The sequence below is a fragment of the Rhinoraja longicauda genome, chromosome 1, assembly GCF_053455715.1.
Source record: "Rhinoraja longicauda isolate Sanriku21f chromosome 1, sRhiLon1.1, whole genome shotgun sequence".
NCBI lineage: Eukaryota > Metazoa > Chordata > Chondrichthyes > Rajiformes > Arhynchobatidae > Rhinoraja > Rhinoraja longicauda.
The window spans coordinates 121,440,060-121,461,521 of NC_135953.1; the positions used below are offsets into that span (position 1 = coordinate 121,440,060).

The 21,462-nt window shown below is 43.4% G+C and overlaps 1 protein-coding gene across 1 annotated transcript; it reads right to left on the reverse strand.

Moving 5' to 3' along the window:
- Positions 1-10,402: 10,402 nt before the first annotated feature.
- LOC144596953 (alveolar macrophage chemotactic factor-like) lies at positions 10,403-20,379 on the reverse strand. Its single transcript, XM_078405854.1, has 4 exons — positions 20,227-20,379; positions 14,916-15,048; positions 12,601-12,696; positions 10,403-10,598 (listed from the first exon to the last, which is right to left on the reverse strand). The coding sequence occupies exons 1-4, from the start codon at positions 20,288-20,290 to the stop codon at positions 10,583-10,585; spliced, it is 309 nt and encodes a 102-aa protein (XP_078261980.1). The 5' UTR covers positions 20,291-20,379; the 3' UTR covers positions 10,403-10,582.
- Positions 20,380-21,462: the final 1,083 nt, after the last annotated feature.

Consider the following 21,462-nt stretch of genomic DNA (forward strand, 5'->3'; position numbering starts at 1 on the left):
CATGCCAGTGACATAATTGATTTTTATTGTAATTTGTTCCACTTGCACTTAATTTATTTGCTCTTAATATTTATAAAACACCTTATTTATGTGTATTTATGTCTTCCTGTGAAAGTAATTAATTGTTTTGATGTTATTTAAATCTGTATTTGTGCAATTGATCTGTAACTTTCTTCTGTGGTAAATTAGTATTGTGAAATATTGGAGCAAAAACAAACTGCTGGAGGAACTGAGAGGATCAGGCAGCAGAAGGGTGGTCAATGTTTTCTATCCAAGCCCCACATCAGGACTGGAGCAGGGTCTTGACCCCAGGAGTCGACCATCCCTTTGCTCCACACATTCCGTCTGGCCTTTTAAATTCCTCCGGCAGTTCTTTTTTCTAGATTATAGTAAATGCTATCTCTTGTGTGTCTATTGTGGAATATTTCTATTTGGATAAATGAAGAATTATTTTCTATCTTTATTAAAAAATATTAAACCTATCAGTCTAGAAATTCTGTTGTGCCACCCAACATTTGTATCCACTATGTGGGTGATTTTTATCATTAATCTATTGTGTTTGTTTAAGATGTTTCTGCAAGTTCAATCCCTGTCCTCCATTTATGTGTTACATGTGGAAATGGAAGGTACAATCTCCCTGTTGCCTTGTGTTAGGAAATACTGTAGGAAAAACTGCAGGTGCTGGCTGAAATTGAAGGCAGACGCAAAATGCTGGAGTAACTCAGCGGGTCAGGCAGCATCTCGGGAGAGAAGGAATGGGTAACGTTTCGGGTTGAGACCCTTCTTCAGACTGATGTCAGGGGGGCGGGACAAAGATAGAATGTAGTCGGAGACAGTAAGACTAGTGGGAGAACTGGGAAGGGGGAATGGATAGAGAGGGAAAGCAGGGACTATCTGAAGTTAGAGAAGTTAATGTTCATACCGCTGGGGTGTAAACTACCCAAGCGGAATATGAGGTGCTGTCCCTCCAATTTGCACTGGGCCTCACTCTGACAATGGAGGAGGCCCAGGACAGAAAGGTCAGATTGAGAATGTGAGGGGGAGTTGAAGTGCTGAGCCACCGGGAGATCAGGTAGGTTAAGATGGACGGAGCGAAAGTGTTCAGCGAAACGATCGCCAAGCCTGCGCTTGGTCTCGCCGAAGTAGAGAATTTGACACCTGGAACAGCGGATACGGTAGATGAGGTTGGAGGAAGTGCAGGTGAACCTCTGCCTCAACTGGAAAGACTGTTTGGGTCCTTGGATGGAGTCGAGGTGGGAGGTGAAGGGACAGATGTTGCATCTCCTGTTGGTGCAGGGGAAGTACCTGGGGAGGGGGTAGTTTGGGTGGGAAGTCCAAGGCGTTTCAGAGGGAACAGTCTCTGATGTCTCTTGATCATTCACATCCCATTAGTTTTGAAAATGTTCTCGTATCTCAGGAATATCACATCCAATATAATGATGGAGATGTCTGAGAGAATCATCACCACAATTTCCATCGGGCTTCTTGCACATGATTTCAGGTTTGTCCCCTGACATAGTTGAATATCCCTTGAGACAAAACGCAAAAGATGGGAACATTAACTGGAAACGCTAATTGTCAATCACATTGGTATTGGATCAGTGTGAGCTATGATAATTGCCACTGAATAACCTCTGGTTCCATGCTGCATGTTTCCAATCAAATGCAGAGGACTGGATCATCCTTATCCCTTCATCCTTATCCTTGACACAGTTGCACAGCTGGTAGTGCTGCTGCCTCACAGCACCAAAGACTTGGGTTTGATCCTGACCTCGGGTGCTGCCTGTGTGAAGTTTACATGTGTTCTCTCTGTGACCATGTGGGATTCCTCCAGGTGCTCCGGTTTCCTCCCACATCCCAAAGACGTGCAAGTTTATAGGTTTATTGAACTCTGTAAATTGCCCCTGGTGAGTACAGAGTGGATAAGAGAGTGCGATAATATGGAACTACTATGAATGAGTGATCGATGGTCGGTCGGGACTCAGGCCAAAGAGTCTGTTTCCATATTGTATCTCTAAAGTAAACTAAGACTATTTGGTCCCTGTATTCACATATAAGGCTGTCAGTCATATTTGTCAGCAACTGCTTGGTGGGTAATGGATAGCAGTCAGGTAACCTGATTTGAGTTAGACTGCCTGTCACAGGTACAAGATTCAGATATTCAGATTAAACATTACATTTTATACACGTCCCTCTATTGAAAATGGCCCAATAAATGGCCCTCTCATTCAGGCTGGAATGATTAACCTTTGGCATTTTCCAATGGACTGTATCGATACAGTTGCAGAAATGGCTGCCATAAGCCTGAATTATTGAAGAATTGGCGTCTTGCAGAGATTGGATTGAAGTTCACTATGACTGCAGTCTTGGAGCGGAGACGTTATTCTGTGGGGCTTGCTACTAGATGTGACTCGCAGGATAGTTGTTTCTGATAAGACGGGGCTGCAAAAGTTGTGTCTCTGTGAAGTCTAGTACAAAGCCATTTCTAGTGTAGCTGTGACAGTGAGGTGTCAGCCAGCTCCACTGCAATTTAACCCCCATGACTCTCAATCAGGATAGTTCAAGGGGCACCTATCACCCTATATAGATAAGGAAGCTTGTTTTATTCTGCAGTTTATTCTGTTTAAAAGTTCTGTGTGAATGTCCAGTGTCTTTTGTCTACAAGTCATGTTCAGTCTTCAGACTTTTAGTTACAGTTTCATAGTTTATTTGTCTTGTTCGTTATAATGTGTTCAGTTTTTAGTTAAGGTCTCCAGATATCTTTTAATGCTTTGCTCTTATACCATATACCGATTGTGCTTGAATAAAATGTTTTAAAACGCTACGACTGGACTCGGCAAAACATTGAGAATTCAGTGATCCTACATAGAGATATAATTGTTGTCACCTATTCCATAAATGCCAGAGTTCACTTCGATCTGACTGAATCCATGGGGATGTCCACACTGACAATAGACAATAGACAATAGGTGCAGGAGTAGGCCATTCAGCCCTTCGAGCCAGCACTGCCATTCAATGTGATCATGGCAGATCATTCTCAATCAGTACCCCGTTCCTGCCTTCTCCCCATACCCCCTGACTCCGCTATCCTTAAGAGCTCTATCTAGCTCTCTCTTGAATGCATTCAGAGAATTGGCCTCCACTGCCTTCTGAGGCAGAGAATTCCACAGATTCACAACTCTCTGACTGAAAAAGTTTTTCCTCATCTCCGTTCTAAATGGCCTACCCCTCATTCTTAAACTGTGGCCCCTTGTTCTGGACTCCCCCAACATTGGGAACATGTTTCCTGCCTCTAACGTGTCCAACCCCTTAATAATCTTATACGTTTCGATAAGATCCCCTCTCATCCTTCTAAATTCCAGTGTATACAAGCCCAGTCGCTCCAGTCTTTCAACATATGACAGTCCCGCCATTCCGGGAATTAACCTAGTAAACCTACGCTGCACGCCCTTTTCACATTTCCCTTCTTCAGCAGCCATGGGCTGGTTTAGACTACATGTGCAATGTCCAAGCAGTGGAAGGCAGATAGATGCTCATGGCTGCAACTTTCCCCCCATTGACGAACTGTACACTGCAAGGGCCAGGAAGTGAGCGGGCAAGATCATCTCTGACCCCTCTCACCCTGGCCACAAAAACTTTGAAGCACTTCCCTCTGGAAGGCGACTCCGGACTGTCAACGCAGCCACAGCCCGACATAAAAACAGCTTTTATCCATGAATAGTAGTTCTACTCAATAACCAAAGCCTGTAGTCTCTTTTTTGCTCTGGTTTATTTTCACCCACATGTTTAGACCGTAATGTTGTATCCTTATTGTTTTGATGTGTTTATGCTTTATTCTTAATTGTTAACCGTATGTCTGTGTTGTCATTTGTGAGCGGAGCACCAAGGCACATTCCTTGTATAACCACATGGCCAATAAACTTATTCATTCATTCATTCATTAATTCATTCATTCATTCATCAGGTGGATTTCCTGTACAAAATGGTTATGGGAGGTCCATGGGAGTAAGAAAGATGTACTTTGTATACACAGATAGCTAATAGGCAGTGTGTGAGGCAGGAGGCAGAAAAGGGAAACACTCAGACCCAATATGTAGGAGAGAAAGAAGGGAAAAGAAATAAACTGAGAATAAGAAATGATGGGTCCCTTAAATGTGTATATTTTAATGCTAGGAGCATTGTAAGAAAGGTGGATGAGCTTAGAGCCTGGATTGACATCTGGAAGTATGATGTTGTGGCGATCAGTGAAACATGGTTGCAGGAGGGTTGCGATTGGCAATTAAATATTCTAGGATTTCATTGTTTCAGATGTGATAGAATCGGAGGGGCAAGAGGTGGGGGTGTTGCATTGCTTGTCAGGGAGGATATCACAGCAGTGCTTTGGCAGGACAGACTAGAAGGCTCGATTAAGGAGGCTGTTTGGGTGGAACTCAGAAATGAGAAAGGTTTAGCAACACTTATAGGGGTGTATTATAGACCGCCAAATAGGGAACGAGAATTGGAAGAGCAAATATGTAAGGAGATAGCAGATATTAGTAGTAAGCACAGAGTGGTGATTGTGGGTGATTTCAATTTTCCGTATATAGACTGGGAATCACATTCTGTTAAAGGGCTGGATGGTTTGGAGTTTGTAAAATGTGTGCAGGATAGTTTTTTGCAGCAATACGTAGAGGTGCCTACCAGAGAAGGGGCAGTGTTGGACCTCCTGTTAGGAAATGAGATGGGTCAGGTGACGGAGGTATGTGTTGAGGAGCACTTTGGGTCTAGTGATCATAATGCCATTAGTTTCAATATCATTATGGAGAAGGTCAAATCTGGACCAAGGGTTGAGATTTTGGATTAGGGAAAGGCTAATTTTGAGGAGATGAGAAAGGATTTAAAAGGAGTGAAATGGAAATTGTTGTTTTATGAAAAGGATATAATAGAGAAATGGAGGATATTTAAAGGTGAAATTTTGAGAGTACAGAGTCTTTATGTCCCTGTTCGATGGAAAGGAAAGAATAATAATTTGAAAGAGCCGTGGTTTTCCAGGGAAATTGGACACTTGGTTCGGAAAAAGAGGGAGATATACAATAAATATAAGCGGCAGGGAGTAAATGAGGTTCTTGAGGAATATAAAGAATGTAAAAGGAATCTTAAGAAGGAAATTAGAAAAGCGAAAAAAAGATATGAGGCTGCTTTGGCAAGTAATGTAAAAGTAAACCCCAAGGGGTTCTACAGATATGTCAATAGCAAAAGGATAGTGAGGGATAAAATTGGTCCATTAGAGAGTCAGAGTGGACAGCTATGTGCTGAGCCGGAAGAAATGGGGGAGATATTTAAACAATTTCTTTTCTTCGGTATTTACCGAGGAGAAGGATATTGAATTATGTGAGGTAAGCGAAACAAGTAGAGTAGTGATGGAAATTAGGAGGATTAAAGAAGAGGAGGTACGGACACTTTTGAAGAATATAAAAGTGGATAAGTCTCCAGGTCCTGATAGGATATTCCCTAGGACATTGAGGGAAGTTAGTGCAGAAATAGCAGGGGCTATGACGGAAATATTTCAAACGTCATTAGAAACAGGGATGGTGCCGGAAGATTGGCGCATTGCGCATGTTGTGCCGTTGTTTAAAAAAGGTTCTAAAAGTAAACCTAGCAATTATAGACCTATTAGTTTGACGTCTGTGGTGGGAAAATTAATGGAAAAGATACTTAGGGACAATATATATAATTATTTGGATAATCAAGGCCTGACTAGAAACAGTCAACATGGATTTGTGCCTGGAAGGTCATGTTTGACTAATCTTCTTGAATTTTTTGAAAGGTTACCAGGGAAATTGATAAGGGCAAGGCTGTGGATGTTGTCTATATGGACTTCAGTAAGGCATTTGACAAGGTTCCACATGGAAGGTTGATTAAGAAGGTTAAATCGTTGGGTATTAATAGTGAGGTTGCAAGATGGATTCAACAATGGCTGAATGGGAGATACCAGAGGGTAACGGTTGACAATTGTATGTCAGGTTGGAGGCCAGTGTCTAGTGGAGTGCCCCAAGGATCTGTGTTGGGTCCACTGTTGTTTGTCATTTACATTAATGATCTGGATGATGGTGTGGCAAATTGGATTAGTAAATATGCAGATGATACTAAGATAGGTGGAGTAGTTGATAGTGAGGTAGATTTTCAAAGTCCACAGAGAGACTTGGGCCTTTTGGAAGGGTGGGCTGAAAGATGGCAGATGGAGTTTAATGCTGATAAGTGTGAGGTGCTGCATTTTGGTAGGACAAATCAAAATAGGACGTACAGGGTAAATGGTAGGGAATTGAGGAATGCAGTGGAACAGAGGGATCTGGGAATAACTGTGCATTGTTCCCTGAAGGTGGAATCTCATGTGGATAGGGTGGTGAAGAAGGCGTTTGGTATGCTTGCCTTTATAAATCAGAGCATCGAGTATAGAAGTTGGGATGTAATGTTGAAATTGTACAGGGCATTGGTGAGGCCGAATCTGGAGTATGGTGTGCAGTTCTGGTCGCCAAATTATAGGAAGGATGTCGACAAAATGGAGAGGGTACAGAGGAGATTTACTAGAATGTTGCCTGGGTTTCAGCACTTAGGCTACAGAGAGAGGTTGAACAGGTTGGGTCTTTATTCTTTGGAGCGTAGAAGGTTGAGGGGGGACTTGATAGAGGTTTTTAAAATTTTGAGAGGGACGGACAGAGTTGACGTGGGTAGGCTTTTCCCTTTGAGAGTGGGGAAGATTCCAACAAGGGGACATAGCTTCAGAATTGAGGGACAAAGGTTTAGGGGTAACATGAGGGGGAACTTCTTTACTCAGAGGGTTGTGGCTGTATGGAATGGACTTCCGGTGGAAGTGGTGGAGGCTGGCTCGATTTTATTATTTAAGAGTAAATTGGATAGGTATATGGATAGGAGGGGATTGGAGGGTTATGGTCTGAGTGCAGGTAGATGAGACTAGGTCAGGGAGAATGGTCGGCGTGGACTGGTAGGGCCGGACAGGCCTGTTTCCATGCTGTAGTTGTTATATGTTATATGTTATATGTTTTACTCGAGTCCAATGTTTCAAGTGACTGCCTCCATTCATATCATTAGTTAACATCTCCACAAGTGATCCAATCTATTGGGAGCAACTCAGTATTCCTGAGTAATGAAAAAGTTACCTTATCCTTTGATTCTCCCAGGTCAGCAATAAAATGCCTTTCTTGTGCTCTTTCCTTTATTGATATCATTTGATTAAATTGGTCATTCAACTCAGATGAGTTCCAGCCAGTAGCCCCATAATGAAGTGGCATCATCCAAAAGCACACTTATCTACTCTTGGTGTATAAGTTTAGTCATCAATATTTTCCATACTGTCTTCATTTAAACTTTAAAATCATACTAATATTCTTTGTGAATTACATTCATCTAATTTAATCCCACTCAAAACATTTTATGAAACTTTGAATTTGGTGGAATAATTTCCCAGTTGTGATTGAGAAAATATCATTTCCGTTGCACCTTTACCAACTATCCTTCTTCCTTATTTAAATCACAAAAAAAACAATGTTTCCTGACATATTATACATTGATTCATATTTCCTATTCCTAAACTAAAAGCATCACCTTCCCCAACTGAAACTCCATTCCTGGCATTCAGCATCCCTGCAGAATGCATTTCTCTTTGCATCTAAGATTTGATCACAACCTGGGCCCCAAGCATCTTTCACTCTGTTTTTTTGTTTTGAAAAAACAGCAATTTTCTGTCAGGCAAAGTTATCATTCCAAAGTCACAGCGCTGAATATGTAGATTTGCAGATAAATCTTGAATTCTTGCAGCTGTTGGATCCCTTGTTACACCACTTGAGGTTCAAAAACCATTTATCAACTATTTCAAAGAACAGAAACGGGCTCTGTTTCAGTTTCAGTTCCCGGGGTTTTAATTGATCATTGACAAGAAATATCCATTTAAAACCAAATGATGAACAAAAGCACTACTTAGTGAACAGAAGGTGTAAGAAACTACTTAGTGAACAGAAAGTATTTATTTCACAAAAAGCTGGAGTAACTCAGCAGATCAGGCAGCATTATTGATAGTGGAGTCAGGGGGTATGGGGAGAAGGCAGGAACGGGGTACTGATTGAGAATGATCAGCCATGATCACGTTGAATGGCGGTGCTGGCTCGAAGGGCCGAATTGCCTCCTCCTGTACCTATTGTCTATTGTCTATCTCTTCTGACCTGCTGAGTTAGTCCAGCATTTTGTGAAATGAATACCTTCGATTTGTACCAGCATCTGCAGTTATTTTCTTACACTTAGTGAACAGAGGTAACTCTGCTGCAGGCTTATCCACACTGGCAGCAACTATCTTTAATCATATATAAGAATATAACTGCAGATGCTGGTACAAATCGATTTATTCACAAAATGCTGGAGTAACTCAGCGGGTCAGGCAGCAACTCGGGAGAGAAGGAATAGGTGACGTTTCGGGTCGAGACCCTTCTTCAGACTTAAGAAGGGTCTCGACCCGAAACGTCACCTATTCCTTCTCTCCCGAGATGCTGCCTGACCTGCTGAGTTACTCCAGCATTTTGTGAATAAATCTTTAATCATACTTTATCGGCCCTCAATGTTATATCATGCAAAAGCTTTTCACTTTACCTCGGAATGTGTGATAATTACAAACTAAACTAAGCTAAGAAACTAAGCATTTCAGGAAATTCCATAACAACGCTTTTGAAAACCCACAACCCATGCAAATCCACTATAAAGATTCAATATCCTCCAGAACAACCCAAACTACAGGGCAGATCACACTGTGATAGAGGAGTCGTGGCATGGTCTGTACCGTACGATTCTGAGCATGCGTCTCCATCAGGCTGTCTAATCTGTGGGACATCACTCCCATTTTAGACACCAGTTCCCATATGTTCGTAAGGAGTAATTTGCAAGGTTGACTGGGAACGTTACCATGGCAAATTAGTTGCCTAGGCTTATGGCAGGTGAACAATCTGTCTTCTCCCTTTTTTCCTGTTCAACATGGTTATTAAGTATACGGTGGCTGGCTTGGCCAAATATGAGGGCAGTTAAGAATCAATTGCAGAGATCAAGAGTTACATCTAGACCAGGCCAGTTAGGATTTCTTCTCTGAAGTGAACCATCAGTGAACCAGAACCAATGTGTTTTATATCAAACTGATATTTGTGTGGTCATTGTTCCTCAATTATGGTTCATTAACTGAATTTAAATTCCACATTCGCTGCGGTTAGATTTGAAACTATTTCATTGTTGGTCCAGACCGCTGAACTCCATGTCCAGTAACTTTAACCACTACCAAGAACAAAGACGGACTATGCGCTGTCCACGGGTACCCTGGGGGATTTCCGGGGCCGTTGGGCACCGCGGGGGATTGGATGCATCCTGGATAGGGATTGTAATATAGTTGTATAATAGTTTCATTTGGTATATTTGTTTGTATTGAATGCTGGTGGTGGGTTCGGTTTTGTTTTATTGCATTGTAAATATTATTTTTAAATAATTGAATACAATTTTTGATTAAAAACCCCCCCAAAAAACCAAGAACAAAGACCCGGCGGGATGTCGGCAGCCACAAGTGGTGCCAGGCCTGGTTCACCGCTTTGAAGAAGGGCCCGGTGAGCCGCTGCCTACAGGGGGAAGATTGGAAGCCCTGAGGACCAGAGAGCCAAGGAGGGAGCTGCTGGGAGCGATGGACGTGAGGAGCGAACCAGTGAGGGACCAGGGTGTTGCCTCCAGCGCCTTCAAGGTCGGCTTCATGAGGCACCCCCGGTACACAGAGGCAGTCGGGTGAGGAGAGGGATGTTGGGTTGTGGGTCTGCAGCAGACTGGGGCTTACCTGAACTTCCCTGGATCGGGGGCGCTCCAGTACTTCCACCATGTGGACCGATCTGGAGTTTGGAATTTGGACTTTTTCTTTCTAAATGGCACCAAAATATGGTGACTGTGTATTTGTGGGTTGTGCAAAAGAATCACACTGTGCTGTGCATCCATGACAATAAAGAACCATTGAACCATTATTGAGTTATAGAGTTATTGAGCGTTACAGCATGGAATCAGGCCCTTTGGTCCACTGAGTCCATGCTGACCACCACTTTTACACTAATGGAATCAAGCTTTATTCCCTCTTTGTATTATCATCAATTCCCCCCAGATTGTTAAAGTGATACTACCTTAACGAGCATGGACCGAAAGCTGGAAAGTACAACTGGACTGGAATGCTGTTTTTCAGACAACTGACTCCTTGTGAACCAGAGATTGCTATGAATCTTTGATTTCAGTTAACTGATTTTAGGAATAACATTATTATCTCTAAATGCTTGTTCATAATCAAATTTACACAATGCTGAGTACAGTTTAACGAGATATAAATGAAGACACTACTCAGGTACACATGTGATTATATTGTTTAGTATACTTCAACTGAAAATTAATCAATCCATTCTTCCTTTGGCTGATGAGGATTGAAGCAAGGATGTGCTATAGGCAGAGTCTGTGTACTTTCAGTACTCATGCTGGGGGTGGAGGTTGGCAAGGATTTTCCAAATTGTGCCCGTCTCTGATGTCGTACTTATCCTGAGTCACCTCTATGTTTTGGAAACAAATGAATGTTAAAAAAATTATCATTTATACATTAATCCATCAGCACAGAAGTATTTCAGGAGAGCAAAGAAGCAGGGACGTTTCCTATCTTCCAGTAGATAATGGTTAGCATACCTTCTACTTTATGTTTTAGATTAATAATTGCCCCAAAAGCATACACAGAAGAATTCCATACAAGTACATAATCAGCACATTTCTTCAAGAAGTGAAGTCCTTGAAGATCTGTAAGAAACTAAAACATTGAGGAAGGCTTCAGATACTGTTTCATGTTATCATAACTTATTCTTTAAGCTATATTGTCCAGTGTGTTTCTGTTGACACTAGGCCAAGGGGTGCAATTGTGCAGCAATAGGTAGTGCTGCTTCACAGCTTCAGCAGCTTGGCCTTGACCCTCACTCCTGGTGCTGTCTGTGTGGAGTTTGCACATATTCCCTGAAACAGTGTGGGTTCTACCCACCTATTCAGGGTGAGCTGGTAGGTTAAGAGGCCATTGTGAATTGCCCGCAGTGTAAGTGGATGGCAACAGAACCATGTGAATGTTTTATGGACAAGTGAGAGAGAGCATGGGTTAGTAGGAAATAAGGAGAAATGGGATGATGAGGTTGCTCTGAGAGCCATCATAATTATTGGGTCAAATGGCCTCATTTAATGTTATATATTCTATATCATAGAGCATAGAACAGTTCAGCACAGGGACAGGCTGACAATGTCTGTGCCGAACATGATGCTAATCTCCTCTGCCTGCATATCTCTTCATTCCTTTCATGTATATGTGCCTATCTCAAAGCTTCTTAAATACCACTCTTGTATTTACCTCCACCACCATCGCTGGTGACACATTCCAAATAGCCACCATCCTCTGTGTAAAAAAAAGTGCCCCGTTCATCTCCTTTAAACTTTGTCCCTTTCTCCTAAAAGCTGTGCTCTCTGTTATTAGAAAGGAGCGTGTTCAAGGTAAATTGTGGGTGTATGAGCCTGGTAGCAATGAGTGGATGTGCATCAGCTGTAGGTTCGACCACCTCTTGTCTTCTAGAGCTAGACTGACTGATAATTCAAAACTCTGAAGACAGACAAGGAATTGTGAATTTCACTGTTTCTTGTAAGCAGGCTAAGAGAATGTGAGTTAATGTTGTTCAGGTTTATTTTTAGGGAGACAACATGGAAACAAGGCCTTTTGCCCATCAAATCTACACCATCTGTTCACACTAGTTCTATATTATCCCAGTTTCTCATCCACTCTCTACACTTTAAGGGTAAATTACAGAGGCCAATTAATGTACAAATGGGCATGTCATTGGGATGTGGAGGGAACCACATCAACCAAAGGAAACCCACACGGTCACAGGGCTAATGTGCAAACTCCACCCAGGCGGCACCCGAGGGAGGTCAGGATCGAACCCGGATGTCTAGTTCAGTGAGACAGCAGCTCTACCAGCTGTGCCACTGTGCTGCTTTTCTGCAAAGGACTGCAAGATATTGTCGATCTCCACAAAGTACAGAGTGCGAGGTAACTGTGGAGTGACATTCTGTGAACTGAGTAATCTCACTCCATTTTTCCAGCTGCAATTGCATGTATGTTTTTTCTGCATTTCTGTACAATGTCACTTTATGTTGTCCTATATACCCAAATGAACTAGCTTAGTTTAGTCTAGTTTAGGTTACATATACAACACAGAAACAGGCCCTTCAGTCCACCGAGTCCATGACAACCATTGGTCACCCCCACACTAATTCTATGTCATCCCTCTTTCACATTCTACACACTCGTGGCAATTTACAGAAGCCAATTTACATACAAACCTACATGTCTTTGGAGTGTGGGAGGAAACCAGAGCACCCAGATGAAGCCCACATGGACACAATGAAAACGTACAAACTCTGTGGAGATAGCACCCGTAGTCAGGATCAAACCCAGGTCTCTGGCGCTGAGCCAACCTGCTACCCCACTCTCTTCTCTCTTAAATAAACACAGAAATGGAAACTTACTGAGCTATGTCTTTTTTTAAAATCCTTCGAATCAATAGCTTTACCCATGGGGCTTCAGGGTTTAGACAAACTTTCCTTCCAGTCTTGAGCGTGACTCTGAAAAAAAATGATAAAATTAATTCAATCTCTCAGCTATCTAGTTGCCCACTGGCACAGACTTATCTCTTTAGCTTTTCTTTGTAACTATTAACTAATTAAGCATCACATTTTATATGCTGACACAAAACAGTTTACTTTTGATTGCAGCCATGGAATTAGCAGGTGGAGAAGAAAGTAAAACCAGAAAATGCTAGAAACATTCAGCATATTGGCTGCATTAGTGGAGAGAAACACATATTTCAGATCAAGCGAATTTTAGATTGAGAAAAATACATATTTTAGATCAAGCTTTTCACAGATGCTGCCTGTCCTGTTTATTTGCAGCAGTTTGTTTTAATTTCAGGTTTTCAGAGGATGCTGTACTTTGCTTGTGCAGTAGTGGAGAAGGGAGTTGTTTGATCTTCATATTGTACAACAAAGATAGCAGCCCAGTAAGCCACCATTTCAGTACCAGATATTTCCTATGCCCAGTTCCCGTCTCAGTTCAGTCCAGTAAATACTTACATTCCTGGTCTCAACTCAGTGAATTGTTGCTCAGTTCACCCTTGCGAACTTAGTAACCCCACCGACATTAAAAGACTTCAAGCACAGCTTCAAATTATTAAGATTCCTACCCCCTACTTCCTTGTATTTCTTGACTGTTTCCTTTTCTTGAATCAATAGACAATAGACAATAGGTGCAGAAGGAGGCCATTCGGCCCTTCGAGCCAGCATCGCCATTCAATGTGATCATGGCTGATCATTCTCAATCAGTACCCCGTTCCTGCCTTCTCCCCATACCCCCTGACTCCGCTATCCTTAAGAGCTCTATCTAGCTCTCTCTTGAATGCATTCAGAGAATTGGCCTCCACTGCCTTCTGAGGCAGAGAATTCCACAGATTCACAACTTTGACTGAAAAAGTTTTTCCTCATCTCAGTTCTAAATGGCCTACCCCTTATTCTTAAACTGTGGCCCCTGGTTCTGGACTCCCCCAACATTGGGAACATGTTTCCTGCCTCTAACGTGTCCAACCTCTTAATAATCTTATACGTTTCGATAAGATCTCCTCCCATCCTTCTAAATTCCAGTGTATACAAGCCTAGTCGCTCCAGTCTTTCAACATATGACAGTCCCGCCATTCCGGGAATTAACCTAGTAAACCTACGCTGCACGTCCTCAATAGCAAGAATATCCTTCCTCAAATTTGGAGACCAAAACTGCACACAGTACTCCAGGTGCAGTCTCACTAGGGCCCTGTACAACTGCAGAAGGACCTCTTTGCTACATTACTCAACTCCTCTTGTTATGAAGGCCAACATTCCATTAGCTTTCTTCACTGCCTGCTGTACCTGCATGCTTCCTTTCAGTGACTGATGCACTAGGACACCCAGATCCCGTTGTACGTCCCCTTTTCCTAACTTGACACCATTCAGATAATACTCTGCCTTCCTATTCTTACCACCAAAGTGGATAACCTCACACTTATCCACATTAAACTGCATCTGCCATGCATCCGCCCACCCACACAACCTGTCCAAGTCACCCTGCAACCTCATAGCATCTTCCTCACAGTTCACACTGCCACCCAGCTTTGTATCATCTGCAAATTTGCTAATGGTACTTTTAATCCCTTCATCCAAGTCATTAATGTATATTGTAAATAGCTGCGGTCCCAGCACCGAGCCTTGCGGTACCCCACTAGTTACTGCCTGCCATTCTGAAAGGGACCCATTTATCCCCACTCTTTGCATTCTCTCTGTCAACCAATTTTCTATCCATGTCAGTGCCCTACCTCCAATACCATGTGTTCTAATTTTGCCCACTAATCTCCTATGTGGAACCTTGTCAAAGGCTTTCTGAAAGTCAAGGTACACCACATCCACCGGATCCACAATTTCTAGCGCCACCTCCTTAAGTACTCTGGGATGCAGACCATCAGGCCCTGGGGATTTATCAGCCTTCAGTCCCATCAGTCTACCCAACACCATTTCCTGCCTAATGTGGATTTCCTTCAGTTCCTCCGTCACCCTAGGATCTCTGGCCACTAGAACATCTGGGAGATTGCTTGTATCTTCCTTAGTGAAGACAGATCCAAAGTACTGGTTCAACTCATCTGCCATTCTCCGCTCCTCTCCCAGCTGCCGTGAATACCGTTGATTTATTCAATGGAGTATCCACAGACATTGGTAAAACTAAGAATTTATAAATCCCACTCTAGTTTATCATTGAGACTTACATTATTTCCACACGTGAGCAATGAGGGCCATTTGGTATAAGATCAAGATCGTTCATTTGCCTTGGATGGATGAATTGCGTGGTATGGTTGATGCAACGGCAGCGAGGACCCACTCTCTCTACGGGACATCTATCTGTACAAAGAACACACAGTAAACTCTTGCATTTATGGACCTCTACATAATGGATTTCAGTTATAGCGGACCGAGGCGCCTGGTCGTGGTGGCAGTTGGCGGGCGTCGTGCAGAGCAGCATTGGGCAGCGGAAAGGTGGCAGCAGGGAGGTAGCGAGCAGCAAAACACTCTTGAAGATCACTGCATTCGACACAATAGACAATAGACAATAGGTGCAGGAGTAGGCCATTCGGCCCTTCGAGCCAGCACCGCCATTCAATGTGATCATGGCTGATCATTCTCAATCAGTACCCCGTTCCTGCCTTCTCCCCATATCCCCTGACTCCGCTATCCTTAAGAGCTCCATCTAGCTCTCTCTTGAATGTATTCAGAGAATTGGCCTTCACTGCCCTCTGAGGCAGAGAATTCCACAGATTCACAACTCTCTGACTAAAAAAGTTTTTCCTCATCTCTGTTCTAAATGGCCTACCCCTTATTCTTAAACTGTGGCCCCTGGTTCTGGACTCCCCCAACATTGGGAACATGTTTCCTGCCTCTAACATGTCCAACCCCTTAATAATCACGGGTTTGCAGTGGCTGCCACAAAGTGAGGTTCCAGAGTGTTGGATGTAGATGCAGCGCTTGCCACTGCACATGCGTCGCCCTGGCAACGTGTGCCTTGGTTGCCTGGTAATGGTGCGAGGATCCCATTGCACTGTCCCCCACATCCCCCAGTTACCCAGTGAGCTGGTGCCACGTGAGGAACTTCTGGTTGTGGGAGTGGAGAGAGCGAGCAGCATGAAGGCGGCGTGAATGCCTGACCCGTCCCTGGTGCACTGCATGTGGGGGCGGTGCATGTGGGGCCAGAGCCTCTGCGACTCCCCAGCCTGTGAATCCCTGCTGGTTTAACCCCCCCCAACCTCCAACACCACATTTCTTCCCACCGGCCTTGGGTTAAACTAATTAATATTGACCCCCCTCACTCTGTTATAGTGGACAATCGGAAATAATGGATGCCTTTCTCCCAAAAGGGGGGGGGGATAGCAACGGGGGACATGGTGAGTGGAAGGGAGTGTAACAAGCATCCCCTGGTGTGCCAGATGTCCAATCATTAGCATTTTCCAATAGTTGGGGAGCATATTACCTAGTTTCACTGCAACCAATTCACATGTAGATTCCGTCACATCTTAAATATCAAAAAACTAACATTTACGAAAGATATATGAAATTTGATTATGAAAAGTATTATAAAAAAGCAGCCAAAGTCAAGTCAGAGTTTTCAGTGGGTTGTTTCATCCTTAGATTGTGAAACGTCCAGTTTATTTTGACTAGATTCATTCTTCAGAGTGAAAAATGCTTGTTAATTTGGTGCTGCTTGATTGACATATATCAGGTTCAGTTAATGCAGGGCTGTCAAACTCATTTTAAGTCACGGGTTGGAATGGGCAAAATGCGACTTCATGCGGGCCGGATCAGTTGTGCACGTACACGTGCTCCCACAGCTTTCGTTGCATACGTTTTTTCCACCTGCTCTCATGTGTCTCAGTCTCTGCTATAACCACAAAGTGTTTCACTTTGCGAATTTTGTTTCTTATGAAGAAGATTGTTCACATTAAGCACATTTAAGTGTCATATCTACCAAAAATGCAAGATCATGAAGCCAGTCTGGGTCATCCAACTCTTGCCACTGGCTTCCCTTTCTCATTCATGAATAGTCCAATTTCCACACGTAATTGAAAAAAATTTTTGAGCACAGCCCCTCTGCTCAACCAGCGGACGTCAGTGTGGCAGGGTAGGCCGTGTCCAATATTACTTTCGGACAAAAGAGTGTCAAATTGCCGATGGTTGAGTCCCTTGGCTCTAATAAAATTAACTGTTTTGATTACTACATCCATAACATTGTCCATTTTCAGGCTCCTGCTACATAACGCCTCTTGGTGTATAATACAATGAAAATTCCAGAATTCCTGCTCTGAACTTTCTCTCTGAGTTTCGCAACACCTGCCTTTTCCCCGACCATGGACGGTGCACCATCTGTTGCCACGCTGACAGCATGACTCCAGTCAACCCCCAGTCTGTCCAAGGCCTCGACGAGGCAGGAAAAAACATTGTTCGCCGTTGTGGTGTTTGTCATGGGCATCATCTCCACAAACTCCTCGGTGACAGTCAAAGATGCATCAATACCACGAATAAATATTCCCAATTAAGCCACATCAGTCACGTCGGTGCTCTTATCAATTGCAATAGAGAAGGCAATAAGTGACTTCACTTTGTCTTTTAGTTGACTGTTCAAATCTCCTGCAAGGTCCCCGATTCTCTCTGCCACAGTATTTCTTGACAAGCTGATATTACCAAAAGCCTGTCTCTTCTCAGGGCACACCAGCTCAGCCGCCAACAGCATACATGCTTTGATGAATTCCACCTCTGAGTGTGGCTTAGAGTAACTATTTTGTATTGCTATTTTGTTGGCAATAATATATTGACACCTTGACAGCTCCATCATGAGTCTCTCGACTTTTGGTGGACACTGATTCCTGTTGTTTTCACAGCTGCTTCAAGCTCGTTTACCTTTTGCGTTCTGAGTTGTCCTGCGTACTTGTCATATTTGTCTCCGTGTGACGTCTCATAATGTCGATTGATATTGTACTTTTGCCACAGCCACCTGTTGCGGGCATATCAGACACTCAGGTTTGTCGTTGACCTCACAGAAGAAAAAAAGATCTTTCCAATTATCGTTGAATATCCGACCTTCGATGTCAACTTTGCTTTTCTTGGAAAGCATTTTGAACCACAGCAGCAGACAGTCTCAGCCTTGCTGCAGGTGTTACTTACCTGAGTACTCTGTGTGTTAATACTGTGTCTGAAGAAGTAAGTGGGGGGCCCTAGTGATCTTCAATGCAGGGTGGTAGGTGCTTATGTTGTTGTTTTCTATTGTTTTCTAAGTACATACAACAAGCTGCCAGTGCAGCAGGTGGGACCAACAGCAGTGGAAGAGAGAGCGGTGAGAGGGAGAGAGAGCGCGGTGAGGGAGAGCGGCGAGAGAAAGGGGCTGCCCTTACAGATACATAATAAATGGTCGTGAATATACTTTCCCCCCCACCCCCCAAATCATCCCGAGCGCTGGATTGGACCCCTTCAAGTGCCGAATGCGGCCCGCGGACCGGTAGTTTGACACCCCTGAGTTAATATATTCATTGCATCTGAACCATACTGCATTAAACCTGCTTTTTGCAACACCACCTCTACGGAGTGAGCTTCATAACAATTCCTCCACCTTGACCCTTGGGGCTGTGTGCTCATTTGCCTGCTCTACTCCCTGTATCCCGTGATTATGTGGCTGTGTAGAATGCCAATTTTATCTTTAAGTTTGGTGATAATGCTACAGTTGCCAGTCAGATCAGCAACAGCCATGAGACGGTGTACAGGAAAGGTATCAGAAACGTTTTGCCATGTCATAACAACAATCTACACCTTAATGTCAGCAAGATGAAAGGGTTGTTTGTTGACTGCAGGAAGCAGAGGCGGAGAGGGGGGATATGGTGAACATAACCATCTCCTCATCAACAGAGTTGCTGTAAACATGGTCAACAGCTTCAAGTTCCCAGGCATCTATATCACCAGCATCCTAATCTGGTCCTGCACTGATATGGTGATCAGGAAAGTACATCCACATGTTGACTTTCTCAGGGGTCAGAGAAGATTTGGCATTTCCATGAGGATTCAGACAGGCAGCATCTCAGCCTGGAATGGCAACTGCTCTGGCCTTGACTGACTGAACCTGCAGAAAGAGGTGAACATATCCCAGTGCATCACAGGCTCGTCACTTCCTTCCATCCAGTCCATCTTCACTGTGTGCTGCATCAGAAAGGTTGAAAATAATGTCAAGGATGCCTTTAATGTCAAGGATGCCTTTAACAATGTTAAGGATGCCTTCAAACCCAGGCCATTCTCCTTTGTCTCTTCTACATTCTGGTCGAAGATAAGGAGCTGAAAGTGCTGATATCCAGAGACAAGAGCGGTTATCAGACTACTGAACCAACCATTTTTTTCATAGTTCAGGAGAGGAACAGGCCGATATTGCATGGCACTAACATCGAGGGTTCATGGTATTCAGGGATACCCGGAACACCCGAAGGGATTTCATTGCAGGAGGACAATATCAGGATCATCTGCAAGGAATTAATTTATATCTTAAATCCTGGACTTTCCAACCCTATTCATCATAGGGAGAGGACCTTTTAACTAATGCTGGGATTTTAACTTTTAACTTGGTTAAGTATTTGCTCGTAAATCCTCATCGGCAGTTTTCACCATTATTCAAAGTGTTTCGACATTGAGTTGAAACCACACTCGTGATTTAGCAGTCAAAGATGTGCAGCATTTTATGTTAGGTCTGCCATCCCCTGGAATGGGTCTGATGCTCATCTCCTGCTCGCCCCAAAGACCAGGAACTGGGAGGAGAGAGTTGATGACTGGCAGATGCTGGACAAGGGGCCAGTAGGAGGAGGACCAGGGTGTCTAACCTCCCGTGCCTTCAAGGTCGAGACTGCGGAAGGTGGCCCCTGGGGCACGAAGACTGAAGGACCAGAGAAGAGAGGGAGGGCTCGTTGGTGAACTGGGGGCGAGAGGCTGCTGAGAGGAACCCGGGGGTGGGGGTTGCCAAGAACAAGGAGGGACTTAGGCGCCAGGACACTGAGAACAAATAGGGACCCGGTGGGGGCCGCCGTGAACAATGAGACCATCGAGCCTCTATAAGTACGCTGTAACTTTGTGGGCGCCAGTTACATGGTGACACTTCATGTACTTTGTATATTTAGTTTAGTTTAGAGGTACAGCATGGAAACAGGCCCTTCGGCCACTGAGTCTGCACCGACCAGCGATCCCCGCACATTAACACTACCCTGCACACACTAGGGACAATTTTACATTTCTTGTACCAAGCCAATTAACCTACAAACCTGTACGGCTTTGAAGTATGGGAGGAAACCGAAGATCTCGGAGAAAACTGTGGGTCATATATTGGCCATCGATACCCCTCTGTGGCATAAGACTATGGCAACAAGATCATAGTTCTATGTGTTAATTAAATCTTCGATCACCATGCTGAAAAACAAAAAGGATTTTGGCTTGGAGCCTATTACTACCTGATCAGACAGGAATTTAAAATAATAGCTAAAGTTACTCTGAGTCGTTGCTTACCTTCTGTCGATGACACGTACAGCACAAAGAAAACAAGAATAATAACAAAAACTTTGACATTCATTTTGCGAGAGCTTTATAATTCCTTTTTAATCGTCTCACAGCTGTTCTGCAGCAAACTCCCTCCTCACTGTTCAATTGCGACGTTTGAAGCTACGTTTTTGGGTTGAAAACAAGGAATTGTGCAATCTTCAAAACAACGTTGACAAACATGAACTTTATTGTTTACCAATGAAGTAAAAATTCATGAGTTGCAGCCAATATGTAAACTAAACTGCACTCCAATTTTCATTTTAATGTGAGCTTTTCCACTTTGGAAGGATAAATTAAAATATAAATCATAGTTTGTACATCATTTGTACAAAATTATGAGGTACAAAGGAATTGGGGGGGGGGGGTTCCTGATACATGAAACACAATAACCTAGCCAGTGACTAATTAGGAAGATTAATATAATGTTGAACTTTACAGTGGGCATGGAATTTTAATATAGGGAAGTTTAGAACAGAATAGTGCAGTACAAGAATTGGCACAATGTTTGTGCCGAACTAGTTATATCTTTATAGGACGGTGTTGAGATCACATCTAGACTACTGTGTATCGTTTCGGTAATCATTTGTGGAATATATTTGCACAGGAGGCAGTGTAGATAGGTTCCTGCATTGACCCTTGAGAGAAGGGGTGGACATATGAAGAATAGTTGAAGTTAGTTTACTCACTGAGTTCATCCTGCACTCTGTTTTTTATTCTAGATTCCAACATTTGCTACCTCTTTTGGCTTTGTATTACTCCTGCTCCTTTGTCTTTATAGTCGTCAGCCACAAGAAAGTCAGAAGCAGAAGCATTCCATTAAATTATGGCGGATCTTTTACCTTAATCTCACTTTCCTGCAGTAATTCCTTTTCTATCCAAGCAGCACTCCATCTCTGTCTCGAATATACCAGGTGACAGCATCCACAGCCCTCTTTCGTGGAGAGGGGGTGAAGATTCATTATACTTTGGGTGAAGTAATTCCTTCTGATTTCAGTCCTGGGTGGTTGACTTATTCACAAAATGCTGGAGTAACTCAGCAGGTCAGGCAGCATCTCGGGAGAGAAGGAATGGGTGACGTTTCGGGTCGAGACCCTTCTTCAGACTGATGTCGGGGGTGGGACAAAGGAAGGATATAGGTGGAGACAGGAAGATAGAGGGAGATCTGGGAAGGAGGAGGGGAAGGGAGGGACAGAGGAGCTATCT